Source organism: Haliotis asinina, chromosome 4 (assembly GCF_037392515.1).
Source record: "Haliotis asinina isolate JCU_RB_2024 chromosome 4, JCU_Hal_asi_v2, whole genome shotgun sequence".
NCBI classification, from domain to species: Eukaryota; Metazoa; Mollusca; class Gastropoda; order Lepetellida; family Haliotidae; genus Haliotis; species Haliotis asinina.
The window spans coordinates 67,682,336-67,703,384 of record NC_090283.1 but is presented as its reverse complement, the minus strand read 5'-3'; the positions used below and the strand labels follow the sequence as shown (position 1 = coordinate 67,703,384).

The 21,049-nt window shown below is 40.7% G+C and overlaps 1 protein-coding gene across 1 annotated transcript; it reads right to left on the bottom strand.

The window, feature by feature from the left end:
- Positions 1 to 469: 469 nt before the first annotated feature.
- Positions 470 to 19,305, bottom strand: LOC137281804 (protein O-mannosyl-transferase TMTC4-like). The gene is made up of 17 exons (XM_067813423.1): positions 19,223 to 19,305; positions 18,432 to 18,766; positions 14,352 to 14,571; positions 12,470 to 12,557; positions 9,313 to 9,425; positions 8,606 to 8,734; positions 8,232 to 8,399; positions 7,625 to 7,827; positions 7,213 to 7,399; positions 6,595 to 6,651; positions 5,730 to 5,801; positions 5,217 to 5,293; positions 4,827 to 4,934; positions 3,486 to 3,627; positions 3,003 to 3,117; positions 1,741 to 1,923; positions 470 to 942 (listed from the first exon to the last, which is right to left on the bottom strand). The coding sequence occupies exons 2-17, from the start codon at positions 18,749 to 18,751 to the stop codon at positions 857 to 859; spliced, it is 2,268 nt and encodes a 755-aa protein (XP_067669524.1). The 5' UTR covers positions 18,752 to 18,766; positions 19,223 to 19,305; the 3' UTR covers positions 470 to 856.
- Positions 19,306 to 21,049: the final 1,744 nt, after the last annotated feature.

Sequence of the window (21,049 nt, the reverse complement as noted above, 5' to 3'; positions counted from 1 at the left end):
GCTGTCAGATGCCTGCATGGGTCTTAGGTCTAAGGTGCTTAGCACTTTGGTGAAACCAACAAGCACGGTAATAGTTCTGACGAACCTAAAGACGAAAGTGGAATTAAAAACCACTAGCATAAGTTCCTTGTATGAATATAACTTTGTACGGGTAATTGCTGCGCCTATGATCCTACTGTGTCCCCTCATCTTTATTAATTAAGGATGACCTCAGAGGGTCTTTGTTTTGTTTACTATAATTTACATGGATGTTTCTTTGATACGTTTTGTTCTTGAATCCGGAAACGTGCAGGAGACAGATAAGAACGTTTCATTTTTCTAGAATCTTAAAACATGCAGTGTCTTGTTAACGCTGTTCCTTGAAAGTATCATAAAATCTTTATGGAATCGTCACCATAGTCAGTCTGGTTTCCACTGGTCCTCCAGACATCGACATATTGACACTCATTCTTACAACAACCACATTGGCTAAACATATAAACATTTTATTCACATATATTTTGAACACCTTTTCTTTGAACACATTTTCTAAGTGAAGCACAGTCCAGGTAAGTAGTGTTTGCTACATGCTGGCATCAGATCAGACTATTACTGTTTCCTGGATGAAGATCCAGAACCCGTGAATATCCTAGGTAGAATAGGTTTTCAGCAACCCATGCTTGAAACAAAAGGCAAGTATGCTTGTTAAGATGGCTAACGGGATCGGGTACTCATACTTGCTGACATCGGTTCCCTGTTCCGCTAATCGATGCTCGTGCTGTTGATCACTGGCTTGTCTGGTCCAGATTCGATTATTTACCGGCCACCGACATAGGTGGATTATTTATGATTGCGGCCTAAAGCTAAACTCACTCACTCACCCACTCCTGGATGCTAGCAGTTCGACTTTCCTGTATACTGCGTTGACTTTCGCATGCTTTCCCCATTGCCGGTAAAGCACACCTGTCAATAAAAGATGCATCCGTGAAAGTGTATAACTCCGGAAGACATAAATAACTTCAAAACACGGCAACACTTATTTCACTAAGTGCAGGCCTGTCAGTCGGAGGAGACACTGAACCAAACTGAATACGTCTACCCGTACCTTCCCTCTGCTGGCTGCGCTCTGTAGTTAAGGGGCGGTGGGGTAATGTGCTCGCTCGTCACGCTGAAGACCCTAGTTCGAGTCCTCTTATTGGTACAGTTCGTGAAGCCCATTTCTGGTGTCCCCCGCCGTGGAAGTGCCGGAACATTGTTAAAAGCGGCGTGAAATAAACTCACTTACTCTGTTGTTAAATATACTGACGCGACAGATACAGTTCATAATGAATTTATACTGTTCATAAACTATATCTAGAACTAACATACTCGTTGGGTTGTACAGAACAACACGTTCAATTAAACTTCGAGTGAGGGAGTGTAGTTTTAAGGCGCTCCAGGTATATTCCAGCCATATGGCGGCGGTCTGTAAATAATCGAATCTGGACCAGACAGTCCAGCGATCAACAACATGAGCATCGATCTGTACAACTGGGAACCTTTGACATGTGTCAACCAAGTCAGCAAGCCTGAGCACCTGATCTCCTTTGTCGCCTCTTACGACAAGCATGGGTTACTGAAGATCAATATTCTAATCCGGACTTTCACGGATCTAAACTCCGAGGAAAATGGTGGACAAAGTTACTTCAAATCAAATTACATTGGAACAATGAAGATTCCGGGATAACAGAAAATAACACTTGAATACAGATATTACCGTACCTAGGTTTTTATACAGCATGGTGTTTTGCTGATCTATTTTGATTGCATCAAGAAAGAGTCTTTCACTTTCTGGAAACCATTGTGCCTGTAGATAGAGGTTGGCAAGAATCAACATCAGTTTGGGGTCGTTCTTTACCACCTTGAGAGCTTGCTGACCCGTTGCTATTGCCTCGTTATGCCTCCCTGGAGTAACAAACGCAATATTTTAATGTTTTAATGCTACGTGCTTCTTCAAAACAATGTTCAGATCAGTTGGAGAGGGTTTAAATTTTTTACTATGTGACGGCTATATACTACAAACAAAAAGTATGGCATCACCCTAATATTTGATAGTCATACATAAACCTAAACATGGTGAGGTCATTTATATGATAAGATAAATGCAAGTTTCAATATTCCTTGAGTTTGAGTGAAATGAAACACTGTCAAAACAGCGAACTATCAGAGTGTGGAAACACGCCAGCACCATGTTTGACTCAAAGGCCCATACACAGCAGTCTATTGCATGTGGAAGACAAACATCTTATCCAGGTGAGCAAAAACGTTAATAAACAGACACACTTTCAATTCAAAACAATTTTACTAGTAACAGAGCGCACCTGTATTAGTTCAGTGCATAATTTTGAATTTGAGAATAGGAAAATCAATTTCATTTGGGAAGCACTCGTTAGCTTTTCCTGTAATTTAGATTCTAGCTGGACTGGTTTCCTGGAATCGGTTCTTGAGAAGTACATGCTGAGCGTACATGTTATAAGTTTTAGTAATCAGTGCGCGAACCCACATGCGACCATAGGCGCTAGTCCAGCAGTGGCACTATATAGCCCCATGTTTCCTTCGTCCATCACTAGTACTTCATTTCAAGACATGGTAAGACATGACAAAGATATTATATAAAATGCTATTTGCTGAAGACGCGAGTACTGATCTCTAATAGAAGCAAGTCTCAAATAGATGAGATATGGCGATAGTGATGCGCTTGAAATCAGCTTCACTCCCAAATCATTTCACGTCCTTCACACTAAATTTCGTAATTCACTCAGGTGCCTCTAACGCTGCCTTTTTAAAAAAGCATTTCTTGCGCAGTAGGTGTGTACCGTCAAGCGTCATGTTCATTACCAAACCATCCCAACCATCTGACAGATCGTGTTTTCAAATTCATAGTAAAGGTTGACGGTTGGGTAGTCCAGTATTTAAAGTGTTGGCTCATCAAACAGAAGACCTGGGTTCGATTCTCCAATAAACGACAAAGCTGTGTGACTTACCAAGTCCATGCAGGAGAAGTATAGTGTTTCTCCAGGCACTAGCGCACGTTGGTGCATGCTCAACAGCTTTTTTCCACGCACCCAGAGCCTCGGTGTGTCGCCCTGTGTCCCGGTACTGCACAGACAATGAGTAACAGCGGTTAATCACATGAACGTCAACGTGCTCTTTAGTTTTGTTCTGGTGCTTTAGAAAAGGCCTTCTCACAACCGGGGGAGATTTATGGGAACTATTTATCTGAACCACTAGATATCAACTGACACATCTTCTTTGGTTTTGCTTTTACAATGGGTGAGGGAGTGGATGTTTAGTGAGTGAGTGGGTGGGTTTTAAGTGAGTGAGTGAGTCGCTTTTGTCAATGCCTCTTTAATACTTCGAAAAGAGTGACCAACGGACTTACAACTAAATTACAGACATATCAATAAACATAAACATTTCTTAGACTGCACAATGCCAGTATGTAACATTGGGTGTAAAATAGTTACCAAGTTTCCAAGGTTATAGTGAGCTTTCGAATGTTTTCTTTCGTGTCGAATAGCTTCCAGATAACTAGCCTCAGCCGACTCATTTTTCTTCAGCGCAGCTCGGACAACACCGAGGTTTGTCCACGCAGCTGCAAAATCGGACCTGGCAAGAAGGACATCAATAATATTCATGTCATTGTAGCCAGTGACTTAAATGGTCTTTGATTTGTTTTTTTTTAAATACGCGTTGAACAATATTGTCTGACGGTAGCCTAATAAATCTGGCCAGGCAATCCTGTGATTAAAGCCACAAGCATATAACTAGGCAGTAGGGATACAATGCCATGTATGAAAGCTTCAAGACTTTCCACTGATCCCGTTAGTCGCCACTTAGAGTCAGTGTGACGTAAGAAAAGGGCTCTCATACGGTTTCAGTAACTTTCAAATAGTCAGCGATGTGGGTTCCATGCTAAAATGGCATTACATAATACCAGTGAAATTGGAGAAATAATTTTACCCGAGAATTGTGTAAGTACTTCAGGTACAGTAAAATACATCCTCTGTACAAATTGTGCAAGTGTCCATGTTCGCACTACATAAGACCAGACATTTCAATCGTTCTATCTTCATGCAGTTTCCATCCATTGACAATGTTACAAATCTCAAGTTATGGCACACACATGATAAAATTAGTTACTTTGTCATGAAGTTTTTTCGCCTGTGTGTTATGTGGCTTTATGTGTTGGTATCCTCATCTTGGTATCCTCATATTTACTGTTAGATACCTAACCACATTTGTTGATGACGTGAAAAGTGACCTTTATCAGTGAACCTTTATATGACATTGAAACGTCTTCATAATCAGAGAGATCCTCGCTGGCTGTGATGTCTGGTTGGGCAAATGGATGTTTAAACATATATACATCCAGTTGGAGACTACACTTACTGGGGAAAGTGAAACCCTGCCTCCTTATCCTTCACAAAATCAGTGGTACACCCTCGCTCCCACACACGATAGTACATGTGTACAAAATTGAGGACATATTTCTTTTAAGACTATAGTCCGAACTACCGCATGTCACAATGAGGAGTTGTATCCCTTTGGTGTTAAGGGATCCGAACCTCTGATTCATCGCTACAACGCCTCTTTGATCATTACATGCGCAGTTCTTGTTACAGTCACAACTGAGCATAGGGAAGTATTTTAGACCACACTTCAAGGCACCATATCGCTCTTGCAAAGTGATGCTAAAGTGATAATTCCTTTTCAAAAAGTGTTATTCTGCGGACGTGATATGCGAACACTTTTTGTGTGGACAAAGGGAGACAACTGTCCTATGGCTTTATTTACCAGAGAAGTACCTGGCAGTGACAGCATCTTCAAGCAGCCTCTCTGCCTCCCCTAGATCCCCTCTCTCCTTCAGGATGATGGCCAGGTTGTTCATTGCATATGCGTATTCAGGATTCAGTCTGGGCGGAAAAGACAGCCGATGTTTGTGTTACAAGCAGAGTCCACTGTCTCAGTGCAAAGTGAGCATCACTAAGTTAACCAGCCGGTTGACGCGTACAAGAAAACATGTTACCTTGAAGAATTAGACTCGTAACCATGGTTACGAGTGAGTGAGTTTAGTTTCACGCCGCACTCAGCAATATTCCAGCTATATGGCAGAGGTATTTAAACAATCGAGTTTGGACAAGACGTTCCAGTGATCAAAAGCATGAGTAATTAACAATACTTTTGTGAATACGCACTTGATAGCATGTCTGTATTTCTCAATGGCAAAGTCGGGGTTGGTCTGTTCCTCAAGCTTGGCTATGTTGAAATGAATCTGGAAATGAATATCTTGTGCATTATAATACATAACAGCGCTAGTGAGGAACATTTCTGGTATTGTCTAAATATATACACGAGCGTTAATTAAGTACCACTTGGATCAAAGAGTATTTATGAACATTTTGGTCAAAACTGGAGGCGTCATGCACACTTCATAAACTTCAAAAATGATTTTTATCACTTCGACTCTAAATGGGATTCTCCATCAACTCGTAGTGATGAAAACGTTTATTTGACCTGCCTTAATTTTGTAGATTTATTGGGGAAAAATGAATGTAACGGCCGTTAGTTCAGCCAGTCAGAATTCAGACGTTGCAATGAACACACCCAAAATCTAATCATTACATAAATATACTTATTTGGCCATTGTTTGAATTCTTACTTTAACATTGAATGAATAGACTCGCTTTAGCATTGTATGAAATACTTACTTTAGCATTCTGAGGACAAACACTGAACCCTGACTGGTGCAGATCTATTGCTGTCTTCCAGTCGCCGCTTCTCTGAAACCAATAGCATGTCTGTGAGTGTCATTCTTGATACACCTTCATTCTACAATATTGTTTAAAACAATCAATAAATCATCCTCGATATCTCCAGGGTATACGTTCCGATAAATCTCCACTATACCCTGGATGCACGTACGGCTCGCCACGATGAATTTATTACCTGCCCTGCCTGGCTTTAATCCAATCAGGTGTCCACTGTGGGACGTTGGGTGTACCAATCACAACTCACTTCGTTATTTAAATTATCTAAACGATTAAACCTGGCAACACAAGTGATGAAGAGGTACTCTGAAATGATAGAAGGAGTTCTTGCATATTTGGTAAAAGTTTTGGACCTGCCAGCATGTCTGTATGATTTCCCCCAAATCTGAGTCGCACCACGAACAAACCTTCCCGGCTGCAACCGCTGTATCTGTGGACACTGGCAAACTCGGTTGTAACGACGGCTTAGCTGACTGGCTACTGTGAAAATGCGGAGCCAGCAAAGGGAGGTAACAAATTCATCGGGCCGTTGATGCATCCAGGGTACAGTGGAGATTTACGGAAATTTATACCCTGTCAATAAATCCTTGAAGTAAAAATCCACTTTATACTTTTTTTATTCAAGTACACACAGTCATCACACCGCAGTACTATGTGCAACAAGTGGCAACATAAAACAGTGGAGTACCATCGCCTGAATTCAAGATGTTGCGTTTCTTATTTTCATGTGTATATATACCTCAGGCATATCTGTCTACATATACCAATTTCTACCAATCACAATACATATATACGACTGGCTCACCTGTATTGATCGAAGAACAAACGTTACGATGATAAATGTCAAACCAGCAGAGACCACCTGTAAATGGAAATGATACATATTCATAAGCATTAAGGTACTGACATAGAGCGTGAGTGAGTGAGTGAGTGAGTTGAGTTTCACGCAATACTCAGCAATATTTCAGCTATATGGAGACTGTCTGTAAATAATCGAGTCTGGACCAGACAAACCAGTGATCAAGAGCATGAGCAACCATCTACCGAACTGGGATACAATGATATTTGTCAACCAAGTTAGCGAACGTGAACGTCTCTCGCGAGCGAGTAAGTAAGCCTGGGTTACTGAAGATGAGTTCTAACCCGGATCTTCACGGGTGTATCTGAGTCTGAGGATGATGGCGTAAGATATTATATCTAAAGTTTCACTGAGATGTTGACCTGAGTTTGACTAAACCATCTGTTAAGAAAAGCATAAGTGCTCCAACACGCACACCTTATATTCTAATTACATGCTCACGTCATTGTATTCTGACTCAGCGCCAAACGTATTCCCTTAACTTAGTCAGCGGTGAAAAACACGCACGTTCACCCTCTTCACGTGCATATAGTTTACATTCTTCATATGCAAATACATTCTTACCATCTTAGCAGTGGAGTGTCGTTGACATTTATAGCAGATCTCTATGGCCCCGAGCACTACCAACATACAGAATCCTGCACAGGACAGGTACAGAATCCTCTCTGCGATCACAAAGCCCACACGGAAAAACAGGTTGCTGGCTGGCAGGAAGGGAACACCTAATACTGCCAAGGACGTTATCAAGATCCTGTAGATAGAAAGCATGTTTCTTTATCAGGATTCTGTTTAAAAAAATCCAAAGATAGATAAGTTTCGTAACGTTCGTATACTAAGCTGGTGTTCAACATAACCATTGTTGTTGGCATTTTCTGCCTCGCCATGTTCATTTAAAACCTGAACGTGAAAACGAAACACTATACAATTTGTATCAATTTATGTTTATGCTGGATGGAAATGAAAGCATTGTGTGTACCTGTTACCTCTGGTAAGGCCTCCACGGCAACACTGGAATACTAAAGCACCAAAGACTCCCCAAAGAGCTACGACTGCCAGTACTCTAGGATCAGCCAATGAGGTGATGACAGGTATACAGCCCATCGACCAATCAAAACACAGCCACCATGGATTCAACAACAGCCAAGAATTGATTGCATAGAGGTAGTTGTAGTTCAATGTCTGAAAGAGTTATGTGTAAAAAAATATTAAATAACATCTATCCTGAAACAACAGTTCCATTCCAAGTGAACTGTTCGGGTTATTTCAAAGAGGAAACTACGTTCCTTAAGGGGCATGCTTTTCAGATACCAACTGCGTAGATCTATGTTCATGCTGTCGATCACTAGATTGTCTAGTCCAGACTCGATTGTTTACAGACCGTAGTCAGATATCGCAAATATTTCTCAGTGTGGGGTTAATTAACAACCAAAACGAACCATCTTTCAGATAAAGATCAGCTCTAGAAGTGTCTCACAATCGAGCCTTCATACATCACTAGCATATAATAAAAAAATCACCAAGACCAAAATGGCCAGGAAGTGAAACATACCCTGACGAAGATATTGTTAGGAAAGGCGGCGTACCCTGTATAGAATACTGTCAACAAAGGAATGTGGATTTTCGTCTTGGCGGAACGTAGGCGGTGTTGATCCCATTACCCAAACACGAGCGGCGAGGAGAAATACACCAGCTACGAACAATATGAGATGGCGGGCGATGAGACCCTTCGCCCAGCGAGGTATTTCCTGCTGCTGTAGGTAATATATAATGGTTATACCTCATTTAAGAGAGATTAAGATGCAAAAGACATAGTCTGTGCTAACAAATACACACCGTTTATTAAATATCCTAATTCTTGGAAAAAAAATAATCGAAGTATGTAGGACTGTATTAGTGATTTCTATCCAGGAAATATGACTGGGATCATTTTGTCTTTACTATCAAGGAGGCGACTTACGTTCTGTCCAACCTTATCGTTAAATCCGCAATGACCATTTTCATCACTCGTCTTTGACTTCTTTATTGCCAGCCACTGGAGAGGCTGAAGTCTGCACACTGTGACGATGTCGAACACACTGCAAATGCCCTACAATGAATGATTGAATGAATGAATGAATTAATTAAATAATGAATGAAGCCACGAGCCCTTTATACGGGGTATTATATATCAGGTTATTGCAGAAACACAGGAAGCGCCTGTAAAATCAGAAACACAGACGACAAATGCCCACGGATTGTTTACGCTGTGTGACATTTTCAGACGATACACTACGATGGAAAAGATGGAAAAGAATATAATCGAATTTCGGTACCAACGGGTTTTTAGCAAAATATTGTTGCTATATTATTTTTCACGAAATAACCAACAAACGTGTTTTTTTCAGGTGGAAGGACATTGAAGAAGATTTAAGGGACTACAAAAGCAATGCAACTTACTATGACAGTGATGCCCTGCTCTTTACAGAAGGTGGACACGACACAGACACATACTGGCCAGTACAGACACCAGGGAGAAGGACTCGGGACGGTAGCTGAGACTACTTACTATGACAGTGATGCCCTGCTCTTTACAGAAGGTGGACACGACACAGACACATACTGGCCAGTATAGACACCAGGGAGAAGGACTCGGGAAGGTAGCTAACAAGGCATAAGACTACTTACTATGACAGTGATGCCCTGCTCCTTACAGAGGGTGGACACGAAACACAGACACATACTGGCCAGTATAGACACCAGAGAGAAGGACTCGGGACGGTAGCTGATCTGAGATAAAGCTGAAATAAATATATGTTGTAATTGTCCTACCATCCAGTTCACGAAATGAAATTCTGTAACACGTGTCCTACAAACCGGAATATATCCCTGGAAGTAATCACGTACAAATTTAACGAAATCACACCGCAACATTCACAGTGCAAATATACTTGATTCCGCTGGTGGCAAGATGAAAAAGAAACATTCAGCACATAACTTCCTTTCTAGCAATACTAATGTTAAATGTCCAAGACTTGGTTTATACAATTCATACCACCTAAATCATAAGTCGATTCGAATTTGAAGTTGGGATTAGTAATGCAGATAATTATTATTGAGACAAAATACAAGGTCAAAATCAAGTAAACTCCATGTTAGCACAAGTTTGTCTTTAGGATAATAGTACCTCTGCAGATTCAAGTGACACATCACAGGTAAAAATTGATAACGTCCAGGGAAATGTAAATACCACAACATGTGTCACTCCATGCACTGAAGCCGTGAAGTATTACTATATTTGCAAATGTTGTCTGTTCACTTGAGACCAGAAGGTGTTAATGTAACCACAAATGTACTTTTTCGTTTAATGGACTTTATGGGGAACCAGAGTTATAGTTCTTCAGTAAGTTCTGCCTTACAAAACACCAATTTTTCATTCAACACAGAACTGTTTCAGTGTGCCAAGTGATTGTATGAAATAGCGTCTGCCCGGCGGCCCGCTGCTTACTCTTACACGGTGGGCTTACAACTTTTTATTACAGCGGGCCCTGTGGACGAATACATTGTCCAAGGCTGTATATTTGACCATGCCATTGACTACGGGAAATGTTTCGAAAATAAGTTACAGTTGTGGTAAATAGAAGATGTCTGTATAGTTGATCAATCAAACCGTGACTTCAGCAGATCTACCTACCCATTTATCTAACACTAAACATGACTGGTCTAGAGAATGCTTTCAGCCAATGAATAATGTTGTTCTTTTCTGATGGCAGTGACACTAAATGAATTAACAGTGTCCACCAAGGCATGGTTTTATTAAATTTGCTTTTGCACATGTTTAAGTTTACCTCACCAGAAGTAATTCATTAATTACTTTCCTTCAACACCATATCTCAGTTTCCTAGATTAAATACAGGGCTGATTACATGTTAACAGGACCGGCAACATTTTTCAGTTATCAGCCCTTAGGGCTTCGTGTCTCTTTGTAGGAGTTTCATACACTGATTAACGTGAGATGTTAACCCTGGCATTGGACAAAAAGATGAAAAAAGAAGAAAGTCAGGGCACATAGCAGACCATGGGTTCCTTTCACGAAACAACCTTTACTTAGGTTACCTTAACTCCCATTCTTTAACATTACACTAAAGTCACCGTGATGACTTACGATCATCAGTGCTCGTGTGCCCATCTATACACATGAGCATTAATTAGGCACCACCAAAATGATTGTCGATTGTATCAAAAAGAGGTCAAAACAGAGAAGCCAAGCAGTTATATCTAAATACACATGTAGTTAGCATGAAATTCACGAGCTGACTCAAATGCATGCTTTTTATGCAAAGGTTCTGTCAAAGTACAAGTGACTGAGGGGTATAAAAGGTGAAATGAAGTATTATCATGGTTTTCTTATCGACGCATCAATAAGTGAACAGTGCTGAAACAGAACTTTTTTGGACATGCCGAGGCGTAGGCTTTCAGAAAATACCAGATAGCAGATTATTGGTATGTATGATGCTGGTTTGTGCTGTCGCAGTATTGGGTCCAGATTGAATATCAATCACTCTGTCATTAGTCGCCTAGTAAGGAAACACGCCACCACTGGTTACGTCAAGGATCGTCCACGATCAGGAAGGCCGAGAAAGACCACACCCTGTGATGACCGTTACCTAGTTCGCCTAGTGAGACGCAGGCCCATGACCAATGCCAAAGATCTCAGAGAACAATAGAGAGTGGATGTTCGTCTCTCAACCAGCACCTTCTGAAGGCGGCTCAGGTCCGCTGCACTCCATGCACGTCGTCCAATCAGACGTCCCTTACTCACTGATAGACACAAGGATCAACGTTTTGCGTGGTGTAATCAACGGCAGAAACCACAATCTGAGGACATGGCGCAGGATCCATTGGTCCGATGAAAGCCGTTTTCTTCTTCGTGTTACTGATGGCCGTTGTCGAGTTTGGAGGAGTAATGAGACGTATCAATAGCGGATGATCCGTTCAGCTGAATCCTTTGGTGGTGGGTCTGTAATGGTGTGGGGGTGTATCTCATGTGACTGTAAGCTGAATGTTATCACCATTCAAAGGACACTCAATGGTCAAAGATACCAACAGGAAGTACTGGAAGCTGCTGTTGTCCCACGTTTTGATAACTACCCCGTCGCCAGTCGGCCAGTATTTATGGACGATAATGCTAGGCACCATTTTTCCGCAGCTACTTATCGCATACTTACAAAACAACGCAGTTGACAGATTACCCTGACCTGCGATCAACCCAACTGAGCATTTATGGGGCCATTTGGGGTCCACCTGTTCAAAATCTACAGGAATTAGCCCAGGATCTTCGTGACGAATGGCAGAGATTCCAACGATGCGCATTCGGCGTTTGATTTCCAGCATGAGGAGGAGGGTTGCAGCAGTTATCCGTGAGAGGGGAGGATACACCAAATACTGATGTCACCATTACTGTTGACTTAGGATTGAGCAGTGAACGTTTTCTAAGAGCTTTGTGTACGTTGGACCATAGTTTTGGACATGATTATTGATAATCATTTATTATTTAATTATTTATTATTTTAGTGCCCCCATATGACCGTCAATAAAGTACAGCCGAAAGTAGCAGCAATGTTGGTAGTTGATGGATGGTTCAGTTAACTAAATTATAACCCTGTGTTTGGTTTCCATATCATGAATGCCCAATGTGTTGTGTTAAACACAGTCTTATAACATGCAATTGGGTGGTGCTTAATTAATGCTCATGTGTTTATATAATCTGCTAATGTCAGTAGGCATGAAGGAATTCAATAAGAAGAAGACACAGTATAAACCTGTAACGATTATCAAGACGTACTTGTGCTGCAGGCCCTGGCGTACAGCAGGAATGACAACAGGAAGGTCAACGCACACAGTAGGTCAGCCCGACCCACGATCCCTGCAACCTGGAACCCAACATAACATGTAAAATACGCTGTATGCATCTGAAACATAATGCACATGAAAGACATCAGCTGACGTTATTTAACACTACCACAAATAAACTCAACAAAAATAAAAACTTTACACTGGTCTCAAAGTCAATAAATTGAACATTCTGGAAAATGGGTTTGAAATAACGATTGTATTCAATTCTCTTGTCATTAAGATGCTAGAGCATACAGATCATGTTTGTCATGGAATCGGTTCCACCGGAAATGCGACTACAATGTCCATGATCAAAAACTGTGAGTCACAACTTAATGAAATCATGTCAATGTAGGGTGTATCCTCCATGGACGTTCACAATTGCGATACAACGTCTCCTCATGGATTGGATGGTGCGTCTGAACACAGCTTGGGGAATGCGTTGGCATATTTGTACCAACATGGCACTTGCAAGTTCTGTGAAGGGTCCCTTACTTGACGGAACCGCCTACCTAACACATCCCACACATGCTCGATGGGGTTGAGGTCGGGAGATCTTGAGGGCCACTCCGTGATATTGATGCCAGCGTTTCTGAGGAAATTCGTTCTTAAATTGGCCGTTTGAGGTCTGGCGTTATCCTGTTGGAAAGTCAGACCTGGGCCACGAGCTGCCATGAATGGCAAAAGCTGTGGAACGAGCACCTGATCCCTTTATGCTGCCGCATTGAGGTTTCCCTGGATGACAATGCGTCTCGAGCGAGCATTACCGTCGATAGCACCCCAAACCATAAGGCCAGCTCCGCCAAATCGATCCACTTCCTGTACGCAACACTGGGCATTGCGTTCTCCTCGTCTTCTCCAAACTCTAACCCTTCCATCAGCAAAGGTTAATGTGAACCTTGATTCATCACTAAACACAACCCTATTCCAATCTCACTGAGTCCATCTCAGGTGCCGTCGTGCCCAGAGATGACGTTGGCGTCGTTGGAAACGTTAGACTTGGTCCACGGTATGGTCGCTGTGCTTGAAGGCGAGCAGAACGCAGGCGATTTCGAATGGTTTGGGCAGTCACTCGACCTCCAAACAATACATTCCCAGCGGATGTGGCAGTGACAGACCGATTACGCAAGTGACGTAAGACATTCTGTCGGTCTCCTACGTGTGACGGCACACGCGCTCGGCCAGGACGGGGGCTGTGGTGCCAGCTGTGGTGCCAGTTTGATAGACACGTGTCTGGAGATTATGGATGGTCTGTCGACTGCATCCCATAACCCTCTCAACATCAGTGACGGACGTTCCTGTATTCAGCATGCCAATGGCGCGTTCACGCTTAATGGTTGACAATCGTGGCATTGCAAATTAACGAAAAATTAACCATTTTTCTTAGATCACACTCTACTCTGCTACCGTGAGATCAATTGCACGTGTATCAATAGGTATGGAAACCTGTTTTTAGCATGCAGTGCTCTACCCCTTGCTACGTAGGCCCGATCAGTAGAATGAATGTGTGACGTAATGTCCTCGACAATGCGTTATACCATAGTCTCAACAAGAATTCTTTCAAGAAAAGTTTCAAAACACTATTTGAAAAATAATGAGTGTCGAGTTTATATTTTTGCTGTGTTTATATCTCCAGTAAGCAAATTACGTCCGAAAGAAATGCTGGACAGAATTTCGTTCAGAGGACATTGTTTCAAATACGTGTTTCATTACATGCTCAGTCGTATACACTACATAGACAAACTGGAAACTGTACTATTAAAATGACGATTTCAAGCTAATTTCCCAATTGTGATCTCTAAATCAAATATGCAAAAACGTTTTAAACTCACACTTTCAGTGTGGATTGGATGTACAGCAAACAGTACAGCACACAGGAGAGAAGCTCTGGGCGAGGCAAACACCGGTCTGGCAGATTCCTGGTCCACCTGGTAACCAGATATGAGGATAGAGAATACTGCCAGGAAGATGACCGACACCAAGCCGTGCAGGACGATGTTGACAACGTGGAAGCACCGAGGATGTAGTCCACCTGCCCATGCGTAGTTCCACCTAGAACGAAAATTTCATATTACCATACCACGCCACGCCCTGTCTCGGACTCCTTATGGTACAAATCTAAGACCTGCAGCAATTCCCTGCTCTTTCACAGAAGCTGACTTGCATATGGAAATGTGACTAAACAGGTGAATTTAACATCCATAAGCCACCGAAATGATAAATATACCTCACGTCAAGAATTTGATGTCAGTTGATCAAATATATTTTGATTAATTTGAAAAGGGTATTCTGATATCTGATTAAAAAGAAGACACAACAATCTATTTCTATGCGAAATCCCTGCTAAAATCAGTTGTACAATTCTATATTATTTGTCTGTATTTGTGTCAGCGGCAGTATAACTACACAATGTTGTTGCAAATATTTGAATCTGGACCAGACAATCCAAATCAATCTAAAATTCCGAACTGAAATTGAGGAGGACACAAGGTCTGCAGTACATTTTATGTATACAATATTCTTAGCATCATGGCTTGATAAAATTTTAATGAACAACGCAACATTTTTAATTACAATTTTCATTTGAACAGTTCAATAGAAAAGATAATTTATGATGTGATGCATGGACAAAATAGAATTCTTTCCTATATTTATGCGTATTGCATTAGAAGAAAATGATATTCGTCTTTCATATCATTGTTATTACAACATCTGCAGATTCTATCTTCTCTATTGATAATCATAAACATACCTTTCTCAGTTCATGAGATAAGCAACGGACACAGCGAAATATCTCAACATTAATGCATGATAAATAACATTCAGTATAAATGTGAGCTTGAAAGATTGAGTAATAATTACATTTTGTGGTTACTGAAATTGTGTCCAAACATTTTTACTGGTAAACATCTTTTAATCTTTGAATGTATTTAGCAGCACTGACGAAAATTGAACGTATTGTTCAATACCACCACTGATTCCAGACAGTTATCACCTGTTATCCAATTCACGTCAGGTTTATGTCTCAAGTGGAGACCATAGGCCATATCACTGTTACATACATGGGAGACACTGACATTTCATACAATGAGTATATTTTGTTTGACAAGCACTGTTTTGCACACATAAATAGCTAAGTTTACCAGAATAGTTTCACTATTTGTGGCCATCAGTATTCCAAATTTGGATATGCAGTATGGGGCAAGGTAATTGCCCATACTTAATTGCCTTATCCGTTCCAATTTGTGAAGATATGAGCGGGTATCTACTATATTCCCCATGTATTGTGACAGTTTGATGTGTCCATCTTTACCCCGAATTGTTTTATGCAGGCAAATACATATATATCATTTTCTATGGGGTCAAAGTAGTTAATCACACATTCTCCTCACCATACAGTAGAGTTGGTTTGCTTTTACCATCAGATATTCTGAAACAGGATTTAAACTTAAATACCCGAATATGTCTATGTTTCTCTTAAACCGTTCCTGCTTGAACAGATGCATATTTTGCATGTACCAACCATGGAAGGTGATTGGTGAAATGTACAACAAGGTATTTATATGAAGTAACAGTCTCTACAGAACTGCCTTTATAAAACCATTTTTATAAAACAAATTGCCCCCTTTTTGAAAACAACTCCTTCTGTTTTATACATATTTGCATGATATGTTAGGCATTGTATTTAACAGTAGTTTTCCAATTCATTAGTTTGTGTCTGCAGGCCAATAATATAACTTGAGAGAACAATATCATTTGCAGATAATAAAAGGAAAATATGAAACATGTCTGCATGCAGTTAGGTACCATGTAAACAATCATTTTCAGTCTGTAATGCTAGTTCATTAATTTTATAAAGAAGGGAAATTTAAAAAAAGGACTGAGTGGAGAGCCTTGCCTTACTCCAATACGTATATCAAAAGTTTCAGATTACGGTGTTATTGCTCACACAGGTTTTAACATCACCATACATGTTACTTAACAGATTGTCATTTTGAGGCATAGTTCATCTGCCTTACATAATCCCCATAGCTTACGTGTTTGCACAGAATTAAATGCTTCTGAAAAATCAACAAGCAATGCAGTATTTAGATGTCTTTGTATTACACTCTGTAATACAAATATGTTATCGATTACTGTATATCCCTGTCTAAATTTATTTAATTTGTTGTTTCTCTCCCCCAAATTAACGTTTGATTGATAATTGAATCGAAAACTTCGCTAAAAATGCTTAAGAGTGTGGTTCCCCTATAGTAATCAACATTGTTGAAATTGGCTTGCTTGTTGCCCGGACCTCTAATCCCAACAAACCAGGAGGTAGGATATGTCCCTCATTCTAACATCAGACTGAAAACTTATTCGACGTAACGTAACAGAAGATCAGCCGAATTTTTGAAAAAATCTGGAAGTAAACCATTTATTCCTGGTGATTTGATGAGATCAAGATTGTTTATGTTATCTAAGGCCCCTTCTCTAGATATTTAAGAGTCCAGGATTTCCTTTGTAAGGTCACTGTTTCGGTCATTATTTAACCTAAAATCGTGGTCATCTCTAATATGAAGCGCGAGCAATTTCATATCCAGATCATTCAGTGACTGATAAAAAGTCTTCGATTTTATGACTGCTTCACTGTGTAAGTATAAAGCACTGCTTGAGCTTGACCACCAAGATGGCTGATATCAACACAGACTTGACGGGATTGTTAATAACAAAACATTTATTAAAACTTGAACTGGTGAACTGTCAAGTTTTCCTCCACATTTATTTGGGAACGTCACTATCATATTACCTTTTGAAATAAGAATATTCAAATTCCAAAAGTATAGGCCCAACCATAAACAATAAATATTTTAATTTATTAGAAAGCCTTGTGAGAATACTTTCCTCTTACACAAAACATTAGTAATATTTGAGTACCTGGTAAACGGTATACTTTTTAAAAGATCAATTTACACACATGAGATATACAGTTAGTTTGAAGTTTGAAGCTCTTCCTAACGAACTGTAGTCCCATGTTAGACACTTTTATCCGGAATTTCTCAAGATAAGGGTCAGTCAAAACCCCCAAAATCATGTCTCTCGCACTCCCTTATGTCCCGTTTTACCGTTAAAAAAACATGTAAAAATTGAACTACAGTACCGTGAAACGTAAAACAATAGAGTGATTGCTGTCATGTGTGGAAACCAAGCTGTATTAAACTATGGCATTGAATAAACAGTTTGTTTGTTTCCTTGGGTCAGAATATTTTGTTTGTTGTAATATTAAGAGAAATACGAACGACACCTTCCACTCCCTCCAAAGGACCAGCTCATGCTGGATAACCCAGTGTCTCCCGCTGGTGGAAGAAGTTTAAATCGTTTATGGTAGCATAGAGATACACTTGCTGTTTTTGGAAAAAAGGATGAATGCTCGACCGATTTCATAGTCTCTAAATTGATCATTTACTGAATTTTCAAAAAGGGTACGTTTATATCCTAATTTTGGTTTGATTAAGGTTTGATTAGTATTGTTGTGTACATTGTGATCAAAACTTCAAAGTGGAAAGTATTGTGATATGAAACAAAAAACATAATAGAAACTTATGTTTGACAGTCTAATTAATGTCCATGAAATGTCAGATATATAATGTATGTAGAACGTCAGTGTAAAGTCTCTTGACTATCATCAGAAATCAAATCCGTCCGGTGTGAAGGGAAAACTCTCTTTGAAAAAGGCATGGACAATACACCAGAATGTTGAAACCCGAGAGTAATCAAAATCACATGCAATGATCACCGGGAACCCAATATTACCCGAACGAGGCCTAAGGCTCTGTTACAGGTTACATGATAGGAGAGTCTGTGCTCCATACACAAATGTAAAGTTACTTACATTCTGACTCGAGGATGTTAATAATGAAGAACCTACTCACCTGAAGGTCATCACAGTGAGAGGCCTGTAAGATTTATGGCTTCTGTTGTCCATCGTGTTTCCCCAAAAGTCATGAGCAAAGATGGCGGAGGGTGGGGTCTCGGGAAGCACGTCTTTGTTGTTAGTAATGGCCGAAATGTCATCGTATACAAAATCACCATTGATGCTGTTGGCGAAACATAACACCGCCAGACAGAAGACGAGGACAGAAGCCACGGAGAAACTGAGTTTGGGAACAGGCAGCACATCATCCCACTCTGACTCCTGGTAGGTGCTTATATGGCCGTTGGTCTTAGGGCTTGATCTACTGGTGGCCATCATCACCAGTGTGTTATTCTACAGATTAAATCAAATCATCTTTATGTAACCAAGTATATACAGTCCCATAACACCCATGAAGATCAGGGTTAGAAATGATCTTCAACAACCCATGTTTGTAGTGTTTGGGGACTAATGGGCGTCTAACCAATCGTATAAATTGTAGATGTCATCTGCTGTTACAGATTCGGTTAATGACAGACTGCCTTCATATACCTGGAGTACGGTGTTTATCAGCATACGACCAGACATGACTTTGACAAGGATCAGTAAAATATTACGTTATACGAGCTGTATGTTTATATCAAATATGTAGTAAGGGAATAAACCTCGATGAACACCTGGAGATGTGGATGTATATCGGACCTTTTGATTTTAGCCAATCATTTTCTGGGGAGTAATTGATTTTTAAGACTATATAGTGGAGAGGCAGATAAATATATCGGTCAGGTTTTGAAAAAATGTCTCACTTACCGTTTCAATACTACCCTACATCCAAGAAACATCATGTCAGCATGTATCCTCCGAAAGTACATGCATGATTTAGACGGCAGATTGAACCACCAGTTGATTTCATCAACCAATCAGTAGCTGCGGCATAACGCGTCTATGGATTTATGAGAGAACACATGCGAAAAATCGACCGCCCAATTCGATTTGGTTCTCAAATATAACCAGAACACCGTCGCTTGATGCTCCAGCTGTGGCGACTGTGTTCAGTCAATTAGTGAGTGAGTTTAGTTTTACGCCGCTTTTTTGTTCTATTCTAGCATGTTGGGGATCGAATCGGTGACGTCTGCGTGAAGAGCGAACGCTTAAACCACAAGGCTACCCCCATCAACCGACTACTTAAAATCACGAAAAGTTTGTGAACATGGGTAAAACCTTTCATGGCGATGTCTCCTAAAACAACAGTATGTAATAATCACATCTTTATTTTCACTCGGGGCATTGAGACAGGCAAGCAGAAGGCCCGGGTTCGATTCCCCACATAGGTACCATGTGTGCCGCCTGGTGTCCCCTACCGTGATGATGCAGGAATACTGCTAAAACGGCATAAAACTAACTAACTCACTCATTTTCACTCTAAAGGATGTTCATTCCTATTTCTGAGTAGATATTGTAATGCTATTCACGAAATACGTCGTAGCCCTTTTCATTCAAGAGAGCATGATCTTAGTTTAGCTCTGCTGATTGAGATACGTCATCTAATGATACAGGTTCGAAACCTACGGGTGTCCCTTCCAGAACCAAAACGATGATATCTACAGGAAGGCACTGCTGGAGACCACACACGCAATCACTACCGCATTACTAGTTTGTTTCTCACTCCCTGATCCACATTACTTTCCCCGCTGCCTCGCCCTCCCTGCAATGCTAAAACTCTGAACGAAGCAAGGGGCGGTAGGGTAGCCTAGTGGTTAAAGCGTCGCTCGTCACCCCGAAGACACGAGTTCGATTCCCCTCATCGGTATAATGTTTGAAGCCTATTTCCTGGTGTCCCCCGCCGTGATATTGCTGGAATACAGCTAAAAGCGGCGTAAAACTAAACTCAGTCAGTCTCAGTCAGTGAATGAAGCAAGTCTAGATTCCGTCAGGTTCAGGTTCCCAATTTCTCAGGGGCCCCTTTTCAATTATCTGGGTTTATTTGTTACTGTCAAAATTATACATGTTCAGAGACTTCGCGCGAGTCTGTAGCATTACCTTCAGTGCTATAGTATTGATTCCCATACCGCTGAGCGTGCACATGAACCAATACAATGGCCACACTCTGTAACAGATGGCTTTCATTCAGATTGTGTGTTACACATGTAACGCATACCGACAGTTTATAACTTTTACATGGTGTATTAATATTACATGTACATGGAACAACTTTTCAAGTCGTAACATGAGAGAGGTGGATTGTATGCATAATTTTATCATATACTGAAAGACATGGATATTTATCATTGTTGAAAATATTGTGAATATATTTATTGATATGAACTAGAGAGAGAGCGTTAAAATGAGCCAAGCAGTTGTTCGAATTGCTCAAAATGACTGGGAAGGTTCTCTTCAGAAGGTCAGACACCAGACATTTATCAGTCAATGAAGTCGTGGGAAGAGCAGAACACAGACCACTTCTACTCATGGTTTTGTTCCAATGCATTGGGCACAACGACTGATGACGAGCTGAAAGTATGTTTCCGTCTGGTACATCGCTCCGTGAGGTTGCCCGTCATTTGCCACTGATAATGACGTTTTCAGCAAAGCGGTCAAAGGTTTATATCCCATCCGATAGTGGATACCAAAACGTCG

Bases quoted from the DNA above. Each gene is read 5' to 3' on its own strand.
- LOC137281804 (XM_067813423.1), bottom strand. From the start codon at position 18,751: ATGATGGCCACCAGTAGATCAAGCCCTAAGACCAACGGCCATATAAGC. The intron at 5,802-6,594 runs GTGAGCCAGTCG...TATTGGTTTCAG, and splicing joins TTGTTCTTCGATCAATACAG to AGAAGCGGCGACTGGAAGAC. The intron at 943-1,740 runs GTACGGTAATAT...TTTTATTGACAG, and splicing joins CATGCTGTATAAAAACCTAG to GTGTGCTTTACCGGCAATGG.